Source organism: Lygodium microphyllum, chromosome 24 (genome assembly GCF_053477565.2).
Source record: "Lygodium microphyllum isolate KBCC chromosome 24, Lygodium_microphyllum_v1.1.10, whole genome shotgun sequence".
In the NCBI taxonomy this organism is placed as follows: domain Eukaryota; kingdom Viridiplantae; phylum Streptophyta; class Polypodiopsida; order Schizaeales; family Lygodiaceae; genus Lygodium; species Lygodium microphyllum.
In genome coordinates, this window is record NC_141158.1 from 6,784,443 (window position 1) to 6,809,734 (window position 25,292).

Sequence of the window (25,292 nt, forward strand, 5' to 3'; positions counted from 1 at the left end):
CAAAGGCTATACTATGGCCATGTTTTTTAGAGTGCTTCCACTTGCAAAAAATGAACCAAGTGTTGAATTGTGTCACCTTATTGTCTAAGATGCTCACAGCCTATAGATACAATACCACACCTATTTTAGCATGGCCCAGCCAGTAGACTACTAAGAGAATTTTGGTATTATTCATATCTTCTTCTCGATTGGGCACCAAACAAAGGCAGCTCGATGGCCCATTTTAGGGTATCTTCAGTTGTCTTGTGTCTCATCCCGAGGCTTAAGGGTTTCTTCAATTGTCTCATGCCTCATCCTGAGGCTTATATATGTGCTCCTCTCCATTCTCACTTGTTGCATTGCATCATCTTGCATCCTTGGAGAGACGGAGAATGGAGGCATTGCTGATGGTCATCATTGTAATGGTGCCCTACTGGTATTTTACTGCACACGTTATGCTTCATCATATGAATTCCATTGTCTGCTTCATCATATGAATTCCATTGTCTGTTCATTCTTAGTTTCTTGTGTTCATCTGTCCTTTCTTTCTGTCAGTGTTCATGCTTTCTCTTTCACACTTCTGATCATCAACATTTTCTCACTAGATGACTAGTGTCACCAGTTTCCTGGTTTTTTGTGTTTCTACTAGCTGCTCCAGGTCTGCCAATCTGTGTTTCCTGCTGCTGGTGTCTTCTTGGTCTGTGTTTCAGCTTCCTTCCCCTTCCTACTTCACAGGCGACCTATTTTACTGCTGGGAAACCTGCTTTCCATGCTAGCTGACTTGTTCCCTGCATGCAAAGCTGTGAGATCATGTGTTTTTGCATGCTGATTTGGTCATGGATGCTGGATATGCTGTCAATGCCTGTTCTCATGTCCCTTGCCGTCCTGAATACTTCTTCTTCTTGCACTTGTGGGCTGATGTCATCCGGTGGCTGGTAAAACCTGCATTTTGCTGATCTTCACCGTGCACTTCTGCGTTTTTGCATTCTCAGCTTTAGAGAAATCACAAAATGCTCCAATTATTTCTCATTAACGATTCATGTGCTTCTACTGATGACAATCTTGAAGGCACTAACTATTCACCTTGGAGTGCTCCAGAGGCTTGGTTTGTGCAATTATGAGGGAGGTTGTCAGCTCTAGCTGATCCTCCAGATGTTCAAGCTGTTGCAGTTGCAAAGAGGGATGGCAAGAAGCAGAAGGTGAAGTGCTCCTATGGCAAGTAGGGACATTTCTGAAAGGAATGTGAGAGGCCAGTAGCTTTTCAGAAGAAGGGGAAGAAGGGCGAGGGGAATTCAGGCTCTTCATCGTCCTCCGACTTTGAATCTGATTCCAATCATGTAGATAAGGCTGCAGTGATCCAAGAATCAATTTTCTAGCTCTAGTGATGCCATCATCCCTCACATGTTTCCAAGCTAGAGAGGGACAGTTAGAATGTGGTGGTGGGACCTACTCACCTCACTGATTTCCTGATGTGGTAGACCATGAGGGAGGCTTGCCACATTCAGCACTCTACCAAGGACACTTTGTGGTGTGGCTGGAGGGGGAATCCATGGTCACAATGTGCTTGTGCAAGATATTTTGACAAGCCTCAAGCTTTGACACTTTCCACTTTCTGTGATCAGGAATCAAGTATTATCGACATTGACATCAATGTTTTTATGAGCCATTTTGGTGGCGGCTTCATATCCCACCGCTTGGGTATCCATGGTCCTAGCTGTTTGTCACTGTTTGTATCTATTTTGATGTTACAGCTTCTGGCAGATAATTATTGAGGTATGGGAAATTGTGGTGGTCCCTAGGGGTTTGTATGTTCTCCACAATTTTATAATATTTCATCATACTCATCACCCATGATCCAAGAGAGGGTGTCAGTTTGATATGTATCGTGGACTTTAGGCACTTCATTTAGCCTTCATTTGTGTGCTGTACAAAGGTAGCTAGGCAACCCATTTTACAGTTTCTTCAATTGTCTCATGTATTGTCCAAGGTTTTAGGGTTTCTTTAATTGTCTCATGTCTCGTCTTGAGGCTTCTATGTATGGTTCACTCCACTCTCATATTGTATCACACCATCTTGCATCATTATAGAGAAGGAGACCAGAGGCACTATTCCTTGTCATCATTGTCTTTGCGACTTACTGATATTGTATTGCAAATCTCATGCATCATCTTATGGATGCCATTGCTTGTTCATCCTAAGTTTCTTGTGTTTGTGTCCTTTGTTTCTATCACTATTCATGCTTCTAATCATCTATGCATTCTCACACTATTTATCTAAGGTCCCATCAACTTTGAGCTTGGTAAGAAAAATCTACTTCATACCAATAACCTTATTGTAACTTTGATAATCCACCGATGTCCAAGTCCCATACCAATCAATGCTTTCAAGCTCCTTTCACCATGGTAGTGCACTATTCTAGAAGCTTGATGGCCTCCTGCAAACTTTCTGCCTCGGAATGTATTCGATGATCGATGATGACAAACACAAATGAGAATGGAAGAGGTCCTAGTAGCAGAGCATCTAGGACCCTCCAATTGGAATGACCCCCGAATCCCATATGGTCTATTCGCATATGCAAGATAATGCATCCTTAGGAGGTGGGTATGGAGCACATGACTCTATAGGTAGGTCAACTGCTGGAAGTAGATTTGGCCCAAATGCCACAATAGTAGTAGTAGGCATAGAAAAAGAAGTAGCAAAAGGTGTACACTCAAGCATCAACAAGATGTCCCTCTCATCCAAACCTGCAAGTCCAACAATCGACAAGGTTGACCTAGATAGGGTATGCCAACTCTGCCCACTGAAGCACTTGCAAACTCCAAAGCACTCATTATGGCCATGTGAGGTGTCACAAGGATGTGAAATTTTATTGCTTTGCTTAGCATTTGATTAAAAGTCAATCAAATCTGCTAATGTCCCTTGCACATGTGAAGAGCCAGTTAATAATTTCACACTGTGGGGACCCAAGACCCTGAGATATCAATTGGTGCCAAAGGCAAAAGTTACAATAAGTTATGCTTGACGCATGTTAGGCGGTACTCATTGTCAAATTTTTGCTTCAACTAATTTATTGGCCACTAATGTTAATGGTGACATTAGAGATTAGGCATTAATCAATTAATTAATGCAAGTCTAAGGGCTAATAATTGCTCAAGGATACTTAGAAGAAAAATTGTCTTAGCCAATTTAATTATTGGCTGGTGAAATCAATTTTCTCTGCACTAGAATAATTATTAACTTAATATTCAAAATTCGAATTCTGAAAATTAATTTAATAAGCTGGATAATGCTAGAAAATGGGATTAGAAGGCAGTCACTTGGCAAAACTTGCCCATGCAAGTGGGAAAAAACGTTTTTGAGGGCTAGGTCTCAGCTATTCAATCAACTTTCAGCTTGGAGAGAGATTGAAGGTGCTGCTAGTCAAATTTCAAACCTATTCTCAACCATTGGAGGTAGTAGACAATGGCCAAGAAGTTAGAAGCAACAAGTGACAAAAAATTTGAAGCCTACAAGAGTTGGCGATAGCAACACATGGTTCGTAACAACAATTTTTGGCATCTTTGACAATAGATAACTACGTTTAATACATGTAGGATTTTTCCATGAAAAAAATTAATTTTTTCTCTCTTTGGCATTCCCTCACCTATTCTAGCCCATTCTCAGGAGATCTTAACTTATCTCAGCCATTTTGAGCAGATCTGAACCAAATTTGGTAGACAATAGAGGGATCTCTACTATAAACCCTAAATTTCTATAGAAATCAGGATTTAGCAACCACCTTAGAACCTATGCCAACAAGATAAGACATCGTACACTGAAATCAACACTTGCAATTTGTTGTATTGTCAGGGATTTTAGATGCCCAACCATCCATTGTAAATTTCAGGGCAACAAAGGCAAGAAGAGAAAATCGTCTTCAAAGAGCTTCAAGACAACAAGATGCACCAAAGAACGAGCCAATACAGCAGTATGATGTTCTAAATATGGGTAGTGAGCATAAGCAAATGATACAAGTGGGGCAATTATTGCATATGCAAGGGCAACTTGGAAGTGCCAATCCAATGTTTTTTGGATAGCAGGATATACATGCAATTATGGGGCAGTCAAGTTACTTTGATGGAGGCACTAGGGATTTCATACGGGGATGTATGACACAACGCCTTAGCATATGAAACAACCAATGCATGGTGTGCAAGGCCCAATGTATCCTGGTATGCTAGTAATGTGCGTAACCCCATGTATAACAAAGTTGGCATGATGATGGGGCACAAAGTGGTAAGTTTGGCAATGCATGTATGCAACCCATTGTGTTTGGGACTCATGGTATTAATGCTGGTCATGCAAATGCTCCGTATAGTATTGGCCATGGGAAAAAATGCAACTAGTAATGTATCCAATGAAATGTATCTTGGTGGTAGTATGCAAATTCCCATGCATAGTCACATTGCAATGGTCCAAAGTATCCAAACAAGAATGTTTCCTAATGCATCTCCTGCTCCTAGGATGTCAGGTACACATGAGGGACTAGTCAACTAGATGCAATGTTGCACATTAGTTAAGTTGAAATTGCAACAATATGAAAGAATAAAGCATCGCAATGCTTAAGTGAAAGAAAATCCTACAACCTAGTGGAGCAAGTTAGAGGTAAAGTTTCCATATGCTTCGTGATCAAGCTTCAACATTGTTTCACCAATAGATGCAAAGTGGATGGAAAAGGATGACTTGGCTACTCTATCACGAGGACATTAAATTTTATTGCTTTGCTTAGCATTTGATTAAAAGTTAATCAAATGTGCTAATGTCACTTGCACATCTGAAGTGTAAGTTAATTATTTCAGTGTAGGATCTAAGGCCTCCAGATATCAGCTGATGCCAAAGGCAAAAGTTGCAATAAGTTATGTCTGACAAATACTAGGTGGTATCTGATGTCAAATTTTGGCCTTTACTAATTTATTGGCTACTAATGTCAATGGTGACATTAGAGACTAGACATTAATCAATTAATTAATGCAAGTCTAAGAGCTAATAACTGCTCAAGGATACTTATTAATTTTCTGGGCACTAGAATAATTAGTAACTTAATATTCAAAATTAATATTCTTAAAATTAATTTAACAAGCTAAAGAATGCTGCAAAATGAGATTAGAAGGTTGCCACTTGAAAAAACTTACCTATCCAAGTGGGAGAAAACGTTTTTGGGGCTGGTGGAAGTCTATTCCAGCTATTGTGAGAGAGAAGAAGGCTGTTAGAGAGCAAGTGGAGGTTGCTAATGTGATTTACAGCCACCATGGACCATTCATATAGTAAGTGACAACAGTTTGGAGCCCTCCAAGAGCAGGTGACAACAACCCAAGGTGCTTCTACTGTAGATGACAGTATACAAGAGGGGGCAATAGTCGTTCTAGTGGTCCTAAGCTGTAGGTAACTACTTCCATGGCTATTTGAGTAGAGCAACATCAGTCTTTCAACATTTCTTGCAATGAAACTCTAAAACTTCTCGTTGTACAGCATTCTCTCTCATCCCCTATCCATCTCTCGAGTTATCTTAGCAAAATCGAGCCATTTGAGTTATCAAAGGTGAAGATTTTGATTAATCTCTACTGTAAACCCTAATTTACAACAAAATTAGGCTTTGACAACCACCTCAGGATGTATGCTTAGAATTGAGGACCTAGGACTTGAATTCTAGCAACTAAAATTGGGGAATTACAGGGAGATTCAAGAGGTCAGCTAGTCAATATCAAATTGGGGCTGAATTTGTTTTTCAAGGAACAAGGTAAAGGCCAATCCCCAAGGAAACCAAGGGGTAAATTGGTTTGGAGGCTTGCTAGTCAGTTTTGACATCAAGAGGTACTTGGATTAGTGGAAGAGATTAGAGGATCTCAATTCTACTCCTTCCATTTGCAATATAAGTTGAAGTACCACAAGAGGCACCAATTTCAGGGCTAACAAGTTATCCATTGTCCAAGATTAAAGTGGTACAGTGTGCGTTTTCACTTTATGTGAGCTTCATGCTTGCTGTAATTATTGTTAAATCAAGTTATTACCACCCTATCCAAGGAGGAAGGCTACTTTCATGAGGCGACACAACTAGCATAAAGAGGTGTCTGCCAACTACTACACCGAGTAGAGCCTAGCCAAGGGTGTACCTCATGTCAGGCTTTCTACTACCAATCAATAAGTCAAGGCCATCATCTACTATACAAGGAAGAGATATAAAATATGATATTTATCAAGGCTAGCTCGTACACGATGGTGGGTGGCAAGCTTGGAGACTTTGCCCAACGACCATCATGATCTATGGTATGAGAGATCATTGGTACTTGCAAGGTGGCACACTTGGAAGACATGTAGTTGGATGATTTTCAATGGTGAGAGTCTCTCCATGAATGCCATCTTGGTAGAGCTATGGTCATCCATTATTCACTTTGTCCATAGCCCCTAGAAGCACCTATAAGGACGCTCTCCACACCGACAAGGGCTTCCTTCACACCTAGGGTGGCCATGGTCTATTCTTCATCTTGCAAGATCGCAACTCTCGATAATGTTATACTCCACCATGGCTTCTTCCCTCCATTTCCCCCACAACGCCTTGAGAAGCCTTGTACATATGATTTGATTCATTGTAGGCATCTCCACCTAGATTGTCTAGTATTTCTGCTTCATTGGATTTTCCTTTTAGTAATATAATTAGCCACCTTTTATCGCAGAAAAAGAATGGTGATTTTACAACCAAAATGAAAGTGTGTGTTCTGCCTGTGTAAGAATGCACACCAGTGCACAAATATGTGTGTACATGCATGCATGTACATGTATGAATGTGTGGACACGCGCATACATGTGTCTGTGCACACGTGTGTGTGTGTGTGTGCGTGTGTGTGTGTGTGTGTGTGTGTGTGTGTGTGTGTGTGCGTGCGTGCTCAAAACCTCAATGGTGACATATGCACACACACACATGTATGGGAAACTTAGGGCAATTAGTAAGATAAGGCTGTCCTCTAAGCTCCATCCTCAACAAGATTGCCACTCATCCTTGTTGGGAATAAAGGCTCATTGTGCCTTCGAGTGTGAACGCACCCTTACACTCTTGTACTTTATATATATTATCAAAACCTAAAAAGTGGTACACTCATCAAAGCCAGTGACGGGCGTCAAACCACAGGACAAGCGAGTAGGAGGCGCAGGCGAGCATGAGTTGCAGGTGTCACAGGCAAGCAAGAGTTTCAAGAGTAACAAGTGATCAGGAGGAGCTGTAGGGTCACAGGTCACACGACAGGCATGCGACAGGTCGATGGGGTGGTGAAGAGACTTGAGAAAGCATAGAAAATGAGCATAGCACTATTTGAAAGATGGTGAAGAGGTGATTTAGGCCTTACATGGTAAAGCACATCTACAAAATGCTACTTATGTGCTTACAGAGCTTGATGGGATACTCTTGAGGGTACCTATCATAGGCAAGAGGATTCAAATCTTTAAGAGAAGAGGTGAAGAGATAGAAGTAGTGAAAAACTCACCATGGTACTTCTTAATAGCACTAGCCTTCCAGATCATGGGGTTGGCTGTTTTCCCACCACGAGCTCGATGCCAATTAGTGAGTAGGAGTGGATCCATAACGGCATATAATGAGACACCTTTGTAACTGTAAACTAGATGAACAATAAGAGGGACCCATAGTGAAATAAATAGCACACTCGCAAAGAGCTCAATGACAAAGAGTTGAAGGTACCATGTATTTACTGCCATGGAGAAGCATAATAAAAAAGAGGTTGGCAAACCACTAAAAGAGAAAACAATTAACATGGTGCCAACCTTGAATCACTACATACTTACCATGTTATGGCTGGCCTGGATGTACATTCCTCCCTGTTTTGTTATTGGTATGCTGCTGCAAGGTAGAAAATCGTAAAGCTCAGTAGCAGATCACCCTCTTCTCTTGGATATCATAAGCTGTTTCTTCACAAGGGTATTCTACGTTAGCACATGGATTGATCGAAAGCAGTCATCTATTATATGATCACATGTGTGCATGCCTTCAAACATCCAACATCCAACTAGGTATCATAGGTGATGGCAAGGGGCAGTTTAAAGGTCAAAAAATACGGTGGGAGAGCCGCATGGAAATGAAGTGGGGATTCTCACATTTTAGTGGAATTTCTTCAATTCTACTAAAATGTGTGCACTTTGAATCCAAATATTTGGGGCTTTTGCAAAATCCCTTCAATCTCTGCAACAAATGTATGGTACATGCACTTCAATACACGTATTGATGTAATCTGGATGGATTACCCTCCAAAGATTTGGGGCTTTTGATCAAAATTGTCAAATTTGTGCATGGAAATGCCTTCAGAGCAGAAATTGCAATGAATTTTTGGGGATTTCACATGTACTGGTGGCTTGGTCTCTAAATGTGTCAGTAATTGCTTGAGGAGTGCAGAAAAGACATCCTTTTAACTCTGAAAATCTATTTGCAAATCTGAAATTTCTGCAATCTCAGGATTTTCTCACTACTGGTTGACACTTTTATGTACCCTGGTTACTTCTATCACATTTTGGTTTATCTTTGGTGACTGGTTAGTCGACTTGGGACTGCAAATTATGGCTGGAAACAGTGACAGCAGTAATCTTTTGCACATTAAGAAGCTTGAGGGTGCACATAATTTTGCAATTTGGCAAAAACAATGCTACAATGTCTTGGTGCAGAAGAAACATGTAAAGCCTATCAAAACAAAGGGAATCAAATCAACAGACATGGAACAAGACGAGTGGGATGACTTGGATGAGCTTGCTCACTCTACCATTGAGCTCTCAGTGTCAGACAACTTACTCTTTAACATTGACAAGACGAATTCAGCATATGTAATGTGGCAAAGGCTTAAAGAATTGTATGCTCAGAAAAGTGCAGCCAAAAAAGGTTTATTGCCTGAAAAAATTAATGGACTTTAGCATGAAAGAAGGTACAACCATTGAAGGGAAGAAAGTGTGCAATGAAGTTTGAGATAGAGGCGCAAGCTTTACGAAAAAAAAAAGATAGAGGCGCAAGCAATAGAGTTGAGAGTTAGAGAAAGTGAACGCAGAGATAGGAGTACCAGATTGTGATGGTACAAAAAGAATAAAAGAATGTATTTATATGTTAGGGTTTAATAAGAGTGTGTTCACACCCGTATCTGAAAATACATTTCACTACTTCCCAATGTGGCTTGCCAAGGCTAGACATGAATCTACTAACAACTCCCACTGCATGAGCAATGTCAGGGCGAGTTGCAACCATGGCATACATCAAAGATCCACAAGCTGATGCATAAGATATACCCTTCATGGCACTAGCAACTGCATCATCCTTAGGGCAATCAGCTTTGCTAAGCTTTTTATGTGGCGGTAAGGACACACCAAGAGGCTTAGCATCAGCCATATTAAACTTGTCACGTACTTTGGTAATGTACTTGTCTTGTGAGAGAAACAACAAACACTGCCCTCTGTCTCTTTTAATGCGCATGCCCAAAATGTGTTGCTGCCCCCAAATCTTTCACGGAGAAGGCTAAACTCAGCTGCCTTTTCAGAATACTCTTATGCTATCCTGCAATCAGCATGTCATCCACATATAAAACTAGCACAATAAGGCTTCCATCATCATCCTTTTAAGTGCATAAGCAGTGATCTGCATGACTGCGTTTAAATCCACGACTGAGCATAAACGTATCAAATTTTTTTGTACCATTGTCTAAGGGCTTCTTTCAACCCATATAAGCTGCGTTTCAGCTTACAAACTAAATGCTCTTTTCCTAGAAAGCAAATCTTTCTGGCTACTTCATGTATAACTCTTCATCCAAGTCACCATGAAGAAAAGCAGTCTTCACATCCATCTGATCCAACTCTAAATCCAAGGATGCGGTGAAAGCAAACAAAACACGGAGCACACTCATCTTCACCACTAGTGAAAAGACCTCGTGGAAGTCTATGCCTTCCTTCTGTGTATAGTCCTTATCAACCAACCGTGCCTTGTTCTTGGGCTTTCCATCAATACATTTCGCTTTGTAAACCCATTTATTAGGAACAACTTTCCTATTCTTGGGCAAAGGTACAAGCTCCCATGTGTTATTTGCATATAGAGACTTCATCTCTTCCTGCATAGCAAGCTCCCACTTTCTCTTGTTTTCACATGACTATGCCTCTTTAAATGTCAGAGGCTCATCCTCATCAGTCAACAAAATGCAATCCAAAGATCGTTGAAACCTCTATGGCTGCCTTCTAACATGTGTAGACCTTTTTTACCCAATGATCTGTATTATGAGGCAGTGAGCGTACATCCTAAGGAATGTGCACACCATCACCAGGTGGCTGATTTTCAGCATTTTTTTGGTACTGTAATCTATTTTCAGCATGTTCTTCTTGCTGTCCTATTTCATCCTGTGCATCTACTTGCTGTCTATGATTGTCCATGATCTTCTGGCTGTAGCACAATAGGTTGCTGCTCATTTTCAGCATCAAAAGGGATAGAACATTCAGCTAATGGCTGCTGAATGGCTGGCTCTTCATGCTGAAATTTAACCTTCTTTTTGTCAAGATCACCATGTGTAGCATTTTTCAGTAACTTTGCCTCATTAAATACTACGTCTCGGCTACGTACTATCTTCCTGCCCTGAGGGAGCCAAACTCTATAACCCATCTCTCCCTCATCTTCATATCCCATGAAGATGCCCTTAATGGATTTCATGTTTAGTTTGGTCCTCTGTTCTATAGGTACATGCACAAAGGCATCACATCCAAAGATACGCAAATGGTCATATGAAACAGGTTTGCCAGACCAAACCTCTTTAGGAATGCCATTTTCCAATGCACAATTGGGAGAGCAATTGCATATATGAATTACAGTTTTAACAGCCTCTCCCCAAAATTGCTACGGGAGATTAGTTGTCGACAACATGCATCGACTCTCTCACAAAGTGTGCAATTATATCTTTCAGCCACGCCATTTGATGCAGGATTAAAGGGGCTGTCAACTCCCTCTTAATGCCATGTATCTCACAAAACTTGTTAAATTCATTTGAGACATACTCACCCCCATTATCTATTCTTATGGCTTTCAACTTAAGCCCTTTTTGTGTGGTAACAATTGCATGAAACTTTTTAAAAGTATCCAACACTTCCTTTTTACTCTTAAGTACATACACCCATGACTTTCTACTGAAATCATCAATGAAAGTAACAAAATACCGTGCATCCCCATACAAATTCACAGGCATATTGCACACATCAGAGTGTACTAAGTCAAGAGCATTAGACTTCTTAATGACACCAAAGTAATAAGGAGACTTCACATGTTTTCCATATAAGCAATCATTACAAAATTTGAGATAAGAACCTTTTACATCAAATCTTCTTAAAGAGGAGAGAACCTGAAGCCTTTCTTGCTCATATGATCAAGTCTTTTGTGCCAAAGCTCCATCTATGAATGCACTTTAGCCACAGCCAAGAACTTGCCAGGTAATACTTTACAATGCAAGTAATATAAAGTCCCCCTTTTGTTGCCTTTAACAATCAGCATACAGCCCTTATGGACCTTCCAAGATCCACCACCAATGGTAGTAAAATACCCTCTAGCATCAAGCTACCCAATTGATAGTAGACTTTTCTTTATGCCAGGTACAAATCTGACATCCTGCAAAATCAGCTCCTGGCCATTTTCAAGGGTCAAGTGAATGGTGCCAACACCCTCTATCTCACATGCATAGTTGTTACCCAAGTAAACCTTACCTATGCAACCTACAGTGTATTCAAAAAATGACTCCAAAGAGGGGGTAATATGAAAAGAGGCACCGTTGTCCACTATCCATGATTGTGATAGCCCATCATGAGCTAAAAGTAAAGCATCGATTACATCCTTTTTGGTGATGTGCATATCACCTACTGCTGCCATAACGTTTACATCAGTGCATGAGGCTACAACAAGTACCTCTTCAGTGTTAGGAAGCTCTTCAATAACCACACTAGATGGAACATTTGCCTTTGCAGCTTCTTTTGAGGAAGAGCTGTCATCATCTTTCTTATCATTCTTCTTTTTCTTACCCTGCTGTTTCTTTCTTTTTTGCTCTCTCTTGAAGTACCGGAGATTTTTATACCCTTTACGCCCACACTGATAGCATATGACATCCTGCTATTTGCCCTTGCTTTTGCTTCTGCTTTTGCCTTTAGTGGCTGCATTACCCCTCTTTACAAACCTGCCTTTTACATGGTAAGTTGAGCCACTGCTTTTACCACTAGACTTTCTTCTCATTTCTTCATTAAGGATTGAACCTCTAACACCATCAAAAGTCAAAGCGGGGTTGTTACTAAGTGACACAGCCAAAGATTCCCACCTGTCAGGCAAAGTCATCAATAAGAAAACAACTTTCAATTTATCATCGAAAGCCGCCAAACCAGAGTCCTACAACTAACTCAAAACCCCTGAGAAAGCACTCAAATGCTCAAATGTTGGCTTAGACTCATCCAACTCCATGTTCACAAGTTTACGCATAAGATACACTGGATTCACAGGAGTTGTATTTTCACACGTGTCCTTAAGCTTTTTTCATATAGTATAACATGTATTAAGACGTTTGATGTCTGTAAGTACATCATCAAACACTACCATCTTAATGTATGCAATAGCCTTCTTGTGAAGTCTAGCCCAATCCACATCTGTCATAGATGCAGGCTTAGTCTCCAAGAGAGCATCTTCACAGTCCTTGAGAAACAAAATGCCTTGAATTCTATCCTTCCACAAGTCAAAGGCAGTGCCATCAAACCTCTTGATTTCAAAGAGGGATTTAGTGTCACTGCTGCTAGAAGCATTTGCAGCCATTTTTCCGCAATACACTAAAAATTCAATGCTGCAATTTATGACAGGAAAAATGAGCTGAATATTCAGCTGATTTCAGCCCAAATTTTCAGCAAATAATAGCAAGATTCAGTCTACGTACATGTACAGCAGTAGAACGAATGACTTTCAGCAGTATGACTGCAATTTCAGCATACATTAAATGCATCATTGCCAGGCAACTCCCACTTCAACAATATCACCAAAAATACATCTGCAACAATTCCAGATCTACAAATGATCACTAAGACTTCTACAACATGAATAATCAGTAATACATCAACTCAATGGGAGCTGCCCAACATGTGTACTGCATACATAAGTGCTCGTATCAACTTCTGATACACAAAACACCAAGAAATCTCTCCATTTTCTCCAAAATCGCACAAGCGGGAGATAGAAAATGCTCAAATCACACTACTTATAGCAACAAGATTTGCTTCAGCAATATTCCCAAAGTGCATCTCACGCATCAACTTTGCCAAAATCCACAAATTTCAGCAAAGGCCCTAAATTTTCACTATCAAATCTGCCCCAATTCCAGTAATACATGTTCCCGAGAGCATAAAACAAACAAATTTAGCAAACTTTCAAAAAAATTTGCAAAATTCCCTAAAAATCCGGGTCCAAGTGTTCACGAATGTCAGCCAATCTAACTCAACTAAACAAAATTTCACCAATACAACAAAAGCCCCAAATTTTATGGGTCCAATGTTGAGAAATTTTACCAAATGAGCAAAATTTCACTAAATTTGCCGAAATCCCCAATTTAAACGCACACAATGTCTGCAATTTAAACACATACATGCCTCTTATTTGTAAGATCATTCATGTATGATGTATCCACTCCTATGTATGTACTTGTAAGTTGTAGCGCATGTTGCGTACGCGGCATATGCCATAGAGGTTTTGGCGTGTTACCCTCAAGTATTCATCTTATATACTCCAATAGCATTGCTATTTAGACTCTTAATATGTGTTTTATCATCTATAGTTCAAAATAATAACGTTAATTTATTTTTTTCGTACTAATATCGTACCGTACCTTATAAAATCTTAAGGTACCATTTAGTATCGTATTTTATCGTACCGTACTTTTCGTACCTGACAACTATGGCGGCAGTAAATGACTGATTTTCTTCAATTCTTTGCATCTACAAGCTGTTGTGGCAAGGCAACAACTTCATTTGATAGATTTTCAGTCATTCTTCGCAACAAAACTCTAAATTTTCTCTCTCTACAGCTTTCTCTCTCATCTCCCAACCATTTCACAACCTTGCTCCATAGATCTCAGCATTTGGACCCTTGGAGGCTGAGGAATAGCAAATTTGAGAAATTAGGGTTTAGCTGCAGCCTCGAGAAGCGTGCTAGAAATTGGAATCTCCAAGACTTGGATTTTTCAGGACTGAAGGTGAATTTCAGCTAAATTCAAGTGGAAGACTAGCCAACCATTGAGTTTGGGGCATTTCCATCATTTATGAAGTGGGTGAAGGCCAATTAAGTGCCTAAATCAAGGGGCAAATCAAATTGAAGACTTGCTGGTCACTTTGGACAACAAGGGGAGTTTGGATTGCAAAGGGAATCGGGAGAATCCCATTGTAAATCAACTTTTTCTTCAATAAATCTAAAGAAATACCGAAAGGGGCGCCAATTTTGGGGCCAATCGGGTGTGCATTGTCTAAGATCAATAGGTAAATTTGTATTTTTCAGATTTGCAAATTGTTTGCTATTGTAATTAAGTTGTAATCAAGGATTTACAACCCTATTCGAGCAGGAAGGTTGGTTTGAAATGGCCCCAAAACAAGCTTAATTCAATGAAAACCCTAAAACGGGGAGCGGTTTGAGAGAGTTCAATGAAACCCTAATTTGGGAGGGTCCATCCTAATATATAAATAGACAAGCTGCCCCCATTCAATCCAATCTCTTCCGTGCAAATTTCTCACCCTTATGTGCAAATCTCAGCCATCAGTCTCCCACTACGTGGCAACCCAACCTTCACGACTGTTGTCATCACCTCGTTTGCTCCTCTACTGCAACATCCTACTACCGCTTTTCACTACGGCGTTCTAGTGCTATGTTTTACTACAGCATTTTGCTATGGCATTCTACTGTCATGTTTTACTGTGGCATTCTACTGCTGTGTTTTGCTGCTTCGCCCACATCATCAAGCTTCATCCTCTATAGTCACCTCAGTCTCCTCACATTCTGGTGATCAGCATTTGGTATTTCTCTCACTCCGTCACTACAACTAGTGGTCACAACACTTGGGATCCATCTCCGGTGGACATTACTCTTCGACACACTGCTCTGCCCTTGGGCACACTGTATACGCTTACATTCATTTACAGCATTCATTCACTTTAGAGTTGTGTTCTTTCTATCCCTTCTTTTGTTTGTGTTTGAGTTTCTGTGTTTGAGTTTTGAGCTCTGTGTTTAGGGTTTGAGTTTTGCTTTCTGTGTCTACATTTGTCTCGTTGTGCTTCTGTCGTGATCGTACACACTGTGTTTCCTCAATGCAAACCCTAGCAATGCCTCCACACTCTTCTTCACAGTATAAGCCTAGGAATGTATAGAATTAGAAGTTTTGGTTTGCTAGTGTGAAGAGTTTAAGCTACAAGAGAAGACACATTTTTAGGTTCGCTCATGGAGTTTAAAACTTAGAAGTTTTGAAGCGAAGCTTTGTTTGGCCAGCTTGCTATGGATCTATTGATCAATGGTCTAGAGAGTGACATGCCGAATCAAAGGATAGTTGGATACATTCCATCATCAGCAATTTTCCCTTAGAAATGGAGAATGGTAGTGGCAGAGAGAATGTTTCTAGTTGAAAATGTCGAGAGAAAATAATGGAGCTAAGGGTTTCTGATGATTCTATAACCCACAGACTTGGACATGATCAACCCCCATGTATTTAGAGTATCATGATTGAGATTTTAGCTGTTGCCAGCATAGCTTTTTCATACAGCAATCATACATATACACAAATAGGTCTGAATGTTTTATTGGAGCATGATTGAGGACTTGGGGCTGAATCATACATTGCCCTAATTTTAATTTCTAAAAACAGTAAAAATGTATCTAGAGTAACTAAGATAATAAGCTGAATGACAAAATAAGAATTTCATTGTAGTAAGTTTAGATTCTACAAAATAGTCACTACTAGTAAGGCATTCAATTATCAAGAAACAACATTGATTTGCCGAAGAAAATTCAGACCTTGATTTCCAATTATTTGAGTCAAGACACGATTAAGGCACTAACGGTAGGTGACTGCCATAAGATGTCGTCTAAAGGCAGGCAACATTTTATTTGATAAAATCGTCAAGTTTTGTGCTGTTTTTAGCACATGCACACAATCCCCCCCGGCCCAAAAAAAAAAGGTCAAGTCTAAAACAAGATATCATACTCCAGATTTCAAACATTTTTCATGCATCTGCATCAGCAATCATACGCATATGATAAAAACTATGGTTACCACCAGCATAGGGAGTCAAAAGTCCATGCAGAAGGTGGCAATGGGTAGAGATTCTATGATGGTGGTTTCATTTGTACATGTCCATTTCATTGTGTGTACTAAGGGCTAGATTAGAGACAGGAAGTATGCAAATTATGATCCTGCTTGAAAAGCAACATGCCTTGGAGCTAGGTAGAGGGATTTTTCAAAAGTCCATGCAGAGGTGGCAATAGGTAGAGATTCTATGATGGTGGTTTCACTTGTACATGTCCATTTCATTGTGTGTATTAAGGGCTAGATTAGAGACAGAAAGTATGCCAATTATGATCCTGCTTGAAAAGAAAAATGCCTTGGAGCTAGCTAGAGGGATTTTCTCCTCTCCGCTCATTTGACACATCATACCATTGTCTCTTTCAAAGTATCACCCAGCATTGGTTAACACCCACCTGATTTAGAAGAGCCTCTTGTGTTTTATATGGTGACCATTGGAGAATAATAGAAAGGTTGTGCAGCCAGTCATCTCGACTCCCTCGCAATAGAACCTTTCGCATCCCTCCGAAGGGTATTTCAAAGTCAATCTACACACCCAATGATAAACACAAACCAAGAATCTTGAATTTGAAAATTTTTGCACAGCTCTCATGCAGAAAAATCATAGATTTTGATGAGCATTACATTACCATAGGAACTACAATGTCCTCTTTTCCAGTTTCATGGAGGAATGTGTAAGATAATAGACCTATGCTCTCTGAAACTCGGCTGCACATGCGTGGTACACACACAGTCAACACAAAAAAGTGCTGCATCTGATATCACTGAGCTTGAACTTATTGCAGCTAGAAAATGACACTTGACAAAGTTTCCTAAAACTCTCATATAAAGTCGGCAAACATTCTGGGATTTAAGAATAACTTTCTATCATGAAAAAGGAATACCCATCAAGAATGGAACGACTGAAAACAACAACATCTGCACCCAATCTCATTGTGCTGGTTTTGAATCCATTTCCATCTGTAAACTAAAACACGTATACTTATCAAATCAAAACCCAAAGAAATCCTAACATTTTTAGTACACCAAAGTTTCTAAGAATGATTTCTCAATGCTGTTGATTGATCTTGCAAAGCAATGAACTATGCCCACAGGTTATTGAGGGAAATCAGCTTGATGAGTAGATTTCTTCTATAGGATACTATTCTATACACCACAAGACTATACATGATTGCTTTTAGCATTGACAACAGCAAGCAGTAAAATTCTCTTTAACCTAAAAGTGAATGACATCTGTGTTGAATGTATCATACACTGTCCAATGGTAGTTTTAGTTGTCTTCCTCGAATAACCCAAGCTCATGCATTCCCTCATGCAATCTGGGTCCATGCCACCTCCATCATCTTGTGAGCAATACATTGCAGCAAGACATGCCATGTTAGGCTGCACAGCTATACATTTCTGAGTAATCGCAAATCTTTCAGAACCAAACATCATCCATTATGTTATTGGGATATATACAATGCACTAACTATCATTCTGTTACATACAATAGCAAAAATCATCATAAAATCACAACTAACAAACCCTATAAAATAGGTCCTCAAATGAACATGTTAGATTCACTGTTAGTATTTTCATTTCAAGTAGATTTACCTTGGACAAGGAGCATAGGGCTCCCATCAGTAGGATATTTAAGAGCATCAACCCTTACATAAGTAGCACCATTTCGAGCCTAAATCAGTTGTTCAGCAAGACCGAGCATTATCACCAAAAAAAAAAAGGTTAAACACATATAACTTTCTCCTTGTAAGCCATTCAGAAAAGGTTCAGTACACCATATTTATATATTGACAGGAAGGATAGAGCCTGCTAAACCTTGTACACAAAAGAAAAAATCTAATTGAAATCAACACGTGGTACCTCATCTAGGGCGTTGTCAAGTAGTTCGGCTACAGCTGAAAACATACCAAGGAAAGTATCAGAAGTGTGTTTTACACATGTTCTTAGCTGAAAGCACTCCAAGAAAAATATCAAAACCATGTCTTGTGCAAGCATAAGAGCTAACTTCTATGAGAGTACACAATGGAAGCGGAAGCAAGAAATAGAAAGCACAAACACTGACACAGAACAGAGAATGAGAAAAACGATGGGCTCAAGAATGAACCATGTATGGGCAATGGAATCCATGGATAAAAGCATAAGAAGAAGGGTACAATACCACCACATAACCACCACACTGTGACCAGCAATGCCTCTTGTGCCCCTCTCTCCTTTGCTGTTTGGACTGTACATTGACGAGATCTCCGATTATATGCAGAGATGGGGTGGTACAGCGGGAGCCAGCTTGGCTGGGGTACTGATACCAATTTTGTTATATGCTGATGATATGGTGCTTATCTCCAATTCACCAAAGGGACTACAACAGCATCTGAATGCATTGCATGTGTTCTGTGAAGAGAAAGGTCTCAAGGTCAATCTCGGAAAGACTAAAATCATGGTCTTTAACACCTCAGCTGCCTGGGTGACATGCTCAGAGCATTACTTTATGTATGACGGCCAGCCTGTGGAAATGGTTAGACAATATGTATACCTCGGGGTCACTTTAAAGGGGCCACAGTTTTCATGGAAGGAGACTTCAAAGGCTAGGCTTGCACGGGCAAATGCAGCTTTGGGTACTCTAGAGCGGCAGCGTGCACACGTACAGTTTCAAGAGCCTCGTACCAAATTGGGGCTGCTCTATGGGGCAGCCATTTGGGGCCCAAGCCTTTATCATACTAGACGGATGCCACTTATGGACTATGATGGACCAGAAACACAACATTATGATGGCTGGGAACAAATGGAAAGACCGCTAGTCATGATGGTAAAACGTATGGTAAGGGCAAAAGCTTCAGTACCACAGGAGATCATCCAGGCAGAATTAGGCACTGCACCAATGGTAGTTGAGGCATTATTCCAAGCAATTACTTTCCTTCAAAGGATACAGCAACTCCCTGAAGACCGATATCCTAGACTAGCATTGGAGTCTTCAAGACAGCTTGCAACAAAGGGAGATAGACAGTGTTGGTATGCACACATGAGCACGTGGCTGAATTTGCATGGCATGAGTACAAATAGACTACCATCGTTTGATTACAGCCTCGACTGCCCTACTTTGAGCCTTAGTTGTGCAGAGCTGAATAGTGTGATCAAGGCAGACATCACTAAAGTGGAGATAGAAAGGACTTGGTCCAAGCCCCCTTTCCCATTAGGCACAAAAACAGCACAATACCAAAGTCACTTCTTGCAGCTTTCTCATGATGGTTTCATAGTGAAGCCTAGATACATGGATGCTCAACTGTCCCACGGACACCGAGTTGCTATTGGTCAAATCTGCACCTCATCGCATCAGCTGGTGATTGAGGCAGATCGATGGAGCCATATTGCAGTCAATGAGAGGATGTGCCAGCTTTGTGGATGGGAGCTAGAAACAGAGGAGCACTACATTTGTAGATGTACTATATACTATGATATCCGAGGCCGCTATCATTGCCTCTTTAAGGAGGGCTTTAGACCACTAAGACGGATGATGGACTATGAGGACCAAAGATGTTTGGGCCTTTTCTTGCTGGAGCTCCAATGACGCAAAGCATTATTGTTATAGGATAGAGGCGACCCCACTATCATCCACCCCTCCAAAGAGCAGTTACAGACTACTTCAGCGTAGCTGAACCCCCAGCTACGACCACCCGAGACACTACATCTCCTACTGATAGGCATTGCTAAGATACAACATCAGGAGGCATCACAATTGACAGAGCTACAACACTATGCAGAGCACAACGCCCTAGAATACCTACACGGTAACATAGGGGTGCCCATTTGCGCCACATTCGCATCATGATTGCTCATTACACAGGCAGATTGGCGTGATGACTCAGTTGGACGTAGCTTGCAAAGTCTTGGTGGATTCCATAGACTGAGGGAGAGATACCCTACACTCTTGATCTTTTTAAACTTAAGTCTTTTTCCAACTTTATCAGTTTTTTCAATTTCCATACGTCTCATTCCAATATACCATGTAAACTTACACATAAATTTTATCTCTTCTTATCTGATGAGAGATGATGATACTAGTTGTATTGGTTATGGTCTCATAGGCCACTCTGGCCTTTTAGAGACGTTAATAGATCTTTCTTTCTTTCTTTCCTTCTTTTCTTCCTCCAAATGCAAGATGATGTGATAGATGAGAGTATAGGAACAACATAGTAACCAAAAAACACCAAACACGAAACTCTGAAACCAACGAGTTTCATTCCGCAAAACGAGGTCGCGAAATGAAACTTTTAAGGTGAGAATTTTTCATTTATTTAAAAAACGTTTTGGGGGCACTTTTGTCACAAATCATTCTACAGTTTATCCAAAGAGTTTTGTTTGCTTTTCTTAATCTCGTCTCACTTCTCACAGAGCATCTCATCCCTTCAAACTGTCTGTTTCATCTCGCAATTGGAACATGTGACCTCGCCAACCTGCTTCAGTTGCAGCCATCTCCGTCTCCATCACACTCTCCTTCTCTTACTCCATTGCTTCCACTCCATCTCTTTCTAATCCTCCATCGCCTTCTACTCTTTTACTCCATTTCTTTATTCTCCTCCTCCATCTCTTTATCTGAGTCCACTTTGAAGTTTCATCTCTTCCTGTTTCTTATCCTTCTCCACGCTCTTCTTGCAGCTCACATTCCTTCATCCCATTCTCCTCTATCTTAAGGCTTGAATTTCGAGCTTCAAGTTTAAACCCTTGAGTCTTTGACTCTTTTCTCAGATTTTCTATATTTATGTTATTTCTATCATCTATCATTTATGTGAAGATGTAATCACGTATGCTATTGTTATCACAAGTCATTGACAATAGTTTGATCTTTTTAGTTCTACTTTGAAGTTGCATTATGCTAAATGTATTATACATGTGTTATTGTATACAATGATTCATGAATCATGGTGTAGTCTATATCTTGTAATCTATAATTTGTGAATCGTGAATGCTAATTTCTAAATAAGTAGAATCTAGAATCTAGATGAAATGAATATTTATATTCTAGGTTTTGAACTTTAACTCTAGAGTCTAGGATTTGGGATCTAGGTACTATTAATTTATATACATAGTATAATTATTAATTATTTTAATTATTTTAATTAAAATTTTTCGAAACCTCAAGGAGGCCAACGAAACAAAACGCAACATGAACCTCAAAACACAAAATAGGATGAAACGTTTATGGTGACTATGAGGAAGAGTGCCTATAGATAGCAATGGAGTGAGGCTTGAGAGAATCAGAAGAGTGGGACTTGAGAGGAGTAAACCACCTGGTAAAAAAGAACCGCCCATGACCTAAATGCCACCCACTAATACACATGAATAGTGCCTTGAATGTGCGTGATATTTACCAAACCAACACCCTCTCTCAAATCAAGTGTGATTTGTGCAATGAAAGTTACCATGAGGTATGGCTCAAAAAGTAGCCACCCAAGAATATCCCTTAGTGTCCAACATCTCCCATACCACAATAGGCACCAAAAAACCCTTAATATCATAGCACAAACAACAATTGCAATCTAATAGGACCAAGGATATTCAAGCTGTGGTGGTTGATCAAGCCACTATTAAGGTGCCTCAAAAAGACACTGAAATTGATGTCGATAATACTCGGACCTAGATCATAGAAAGGTTTCGGGTGGGACCTTTTGGAAAGCAAAATCAATGTATGTACTCTTTTGACATGGAAAGAAAGGTTAAGCAACTACACCATAGGAGTCCTATTTGGTGTTATATTGTTAGTTTGCTTTGTTTGGGTTCTTTGTTAGGCATGAACCTTATCAGTAAGGCTATTTCGGAGGCAATATCCCTAGTAGAATATTAGTGTGGCATTTTCTTGCCTAGAGGGATTATTGCTGTTTAGCAGCTCTATGAAGCTTCCTAGTTGGTATATTCTATGAACCAGAGGAAGCTATGTTATGCACTTAAGTAGGGAGAGTGAGTAAGGGAATGTTAGTATGCACAAGTTTTTACACAACTTAATTGAATATTTGCTTTGCTGGATTTATAATATGCCACTGATAAATATTTTCCTATCTTTTCAATGTCTACTAGTTTTCTATGTGCAATTTTACAGTTCATGTAGCTGTGCTCGCAAGGACGCTTCACAATTCAGTGAGGGAGAGTATATTTCTCTTTTGAGGTGCCCTCGTAGAGCTCGTGGTAGCTGTGTTTGCGATGCTGAATGTTCGTGATGTAGCTGTGCTCGTGAGGACACTTTCCAATTAAGTGACAACACCTAGAAACAATCCCTACTATTGCAAAATTTTTAGCAAAATTGTACACAATTGGCACATTGTTACCAACTTTTTATATTAATTTAATGTAGACGCGGTGCTCGTTATTGTTGCTTTTGGAGGCTGTGTCTCTGCAGCCTGGTCAGGAGATGTCAGTACAAGGAAGTTCTTGTATGGGAGAAAGATAATGCTATAGATGAAAACTGATAGATTTCCTTGGTGAATCCACAATGAAAAAGCAACTAGTTTGTAACCCAATTCTTCTAGCTCCATGGGAATTAAGATAAAGGTTTTCCACCACTCCCCAACGTAGCCATAGTTATTAAACTCTCAAATTTTCCATTTTGGGTATGCCCACAATTACATTACAAAAAACTCTCATCTTATCTTTTCAATAAAGAGCATCAAACAAAAACACATCTATCCCAAAATCATTGAGCTAGTCTTAAAATACATTACAAGTCCAATAAGGTCTTCATTATCGATTCAACATGTATTAGAGAGCCTATGTGTTTCTAGCATGACGATGATGAGTGTATTCTCTGGGAGATCTAGCAGAGGCCATCTTTCTCTTAAGTTATGGCTACAAGCATGAAGGAGAGGAGAAGATTAGTAAGTATGAATAGACGTGTCTTGCATGTTGATGGGCCCTTTGTGTGTGAACTTGGAACCAAACTGATTGAGTTGGGAGGATATTTACCATTTCTATGAGCCAGGGGAAACTCCTATGGGCAATGCTGCATCAATCAATACAACAACCATAATAATGATTTTATTAAGGTTTAGCTAGGGGGAGAAAGTGGAAATTTTTCTGAAAGAGGCTTCTGTCTATCATGAACTGTTAATCATGCCAATGAACTTTCCCTCAATAGTCATGAGATGGATGACAATGGAGCTCTCAAGTTCAGAAAGATGGGTAGAAAGATAAAGTTTTTGTTAGAAGAAAGAAATGAAATGATGGCTTTGAATATGGAGCTGGAAAAAGAGAAACAAGCTCTGCAAGAAAAGTTTGGCAACTTTCAAAATGCTATGAAAATTCTTGATGTTAATATTAAAAATGATGCAAACAACATTGCCAGCTTCTGTACAAATCAAAGCAAGCGGAGGGAAAGGAAATGAATTACAAGAGGAAAAAAAATTTTAAAAATAGCAAGAAAGAAAGGCCATTGGAGACTGTTGGAAATAGGAGAGATCGTAAAGATGAAGGATGGTGCCATCATAGTGAAAGATGGAGAGAGGGAGAAGGAAAAAATGCTACAATTGCTGGTGGAAGAGCATTACGAAAAGAGAAGGAAGGCAATAGAGAGGCAATTGGAAAAGAGAAAAGGAGAGAGTTCGTTGAAGAAGGAGGAATCGTGGAAAAAGAAGGGGGCGCTATATTCCTGAATGCCATCAACTAGAGAGAGGGAGAGAGATAGGAGGCTCCCCAAGCAATCAAGAGAAGAGCATTGCAAAAGAAATGTAATTGAGCAAGAGCAAGAGGAGCATTGAAGCCAATGGCTTGTAGGAAACCATCGCCATGTCTTCTCCTCCAACCTCAATTTCGAAGCTTCAATACACCTGCCTAATGTGAAGTGATAGGGGAGGAGAACCATTTTCTGCCTTTCAATCGCTTCACTTCGCTCCTAATTCAATGGACGCCGATGAAGATATTCAATTACTCTCTTCTCCTTCACAAGTCATCATCCCCAACTCCATGAGAGCCATGGGTTCAAGCTTAAAACTAATCAAATTTTATCTAAAAGAGTTCTAAAGGGCCATTCCTAAGGCAACAATGCAATTGGCCAATGGATCTCTCGGGAGAAGGGAAGTAATAAGCTCGTTGTTTGAAACGACTGGATAGACTCCTCTTGGCTAGACTCCAAAGGACACGGCTCCCAAAGACGCAATTACGATTCTCGTACTTGACGTTAAGTGCCTTAACTGGTTTAACACAAAAAAGTCATTCAACATAAATATTTCTTTGGTTTGGAATTTTTATAAAATGTCTTTGAAACTCAGTTTCAACTCTGGATAGTTATTAAAATTCATGTAGATCTGATTTTACATTTTAAAAATCAAAAATAATAAAAATTACTTTAAAATGGCTTAAAGAGGGTATAGATAAATTTTTATAAAATATTTGGTTGAACAATTATGAGATATAATATTTTTTGAATGAAGTATATACTACTGAAAGTATTTTGAATTTTTTTAAAAAAATTACAAGATATTTAATATGTCTTAAAAATCAAAACAGTTATTTTTTATGAAAACTACATTATTTTTTTATAAAAAACATGCTTTTAATTCAATAAAGATTAGGATCTTCTAAAGAAAACCTGAGAATATAATTTTGGATGTTTTATGAGATTTTCTTAGGGTTATAGAAAAGAAAATTAATTTGATGTTATTACTTTGAATATTATTAATATAAAATATGGTGTGACTAACTTTATGCAAATTAAAAGTGTTGACAAGGTGTTAAGTTATACCAATATGGAACAAGGAAAATGTTTATAAAGAAAATTAGAGTTTATGGGTTTGTGGAATGTTAGTTGATTTGATAATTTAAAAAATTAGATGAAACTATTGGATTTATGCTCTGAAATTTACTCCCTAAGGGATATAAATCTTAGGTTTAGTATTTTGGTACCCAGTAAAGAGATAGACACGAAGTGCGAGAATATGCAAGTTTATTAAGGATTCTTTCTCAGTGGTAGTATAA

General features: G+C 39.5%; 1 protein-coding gene across 4 annotated transcripts in view; it reads right to left on the reverse strand.

Annotated features, from left to right (window-relative positions):
- LOC148014816 (protein MICRORCHIDIA 2-like) overlaps nucleotides 1–25,292 on the reverse strand; it is a 139,089-nt gene that overhangs the window by 41,719 nt on the left and 72,078 nt on the right. For all 4 annotated transcript variants that reach the window (XM_087665005.1, XM_087665004.1, XM_087665003.1 and 1 more), the window contains 6 exons: nucleotides 18,198–18,232; nucleotides 17,931–18,009; nucleotides 17,588–17,677; nucleotides 17,219–17,294; nucleotides 16,964–17,042; nucleotides 16,730–16,861 (listed from right to left, as the gene is read on the reverse strand). In XM_087665005.1, coding sequence (XP_087521131.1) covers nucleotides 16,730–16,861; nucleotides 16,964–17,042; nucleotides 17,219–17,294; nucleotides 17,588–17,677; nucleotides 17,931–18,009; nucleotides 18,198–18,232 — 491 coding nt within the window. The remainder of the gene's footprint in view (nucleotides 1–16,729; nucleotides 16,862–16,963; nucleotides 17,043–17,218; nucleotides 17,295–17,587; nucleotides 17,678–17,930; nucleotides 18,010–18,197; nucleotides 18,233–25,292) is intronic.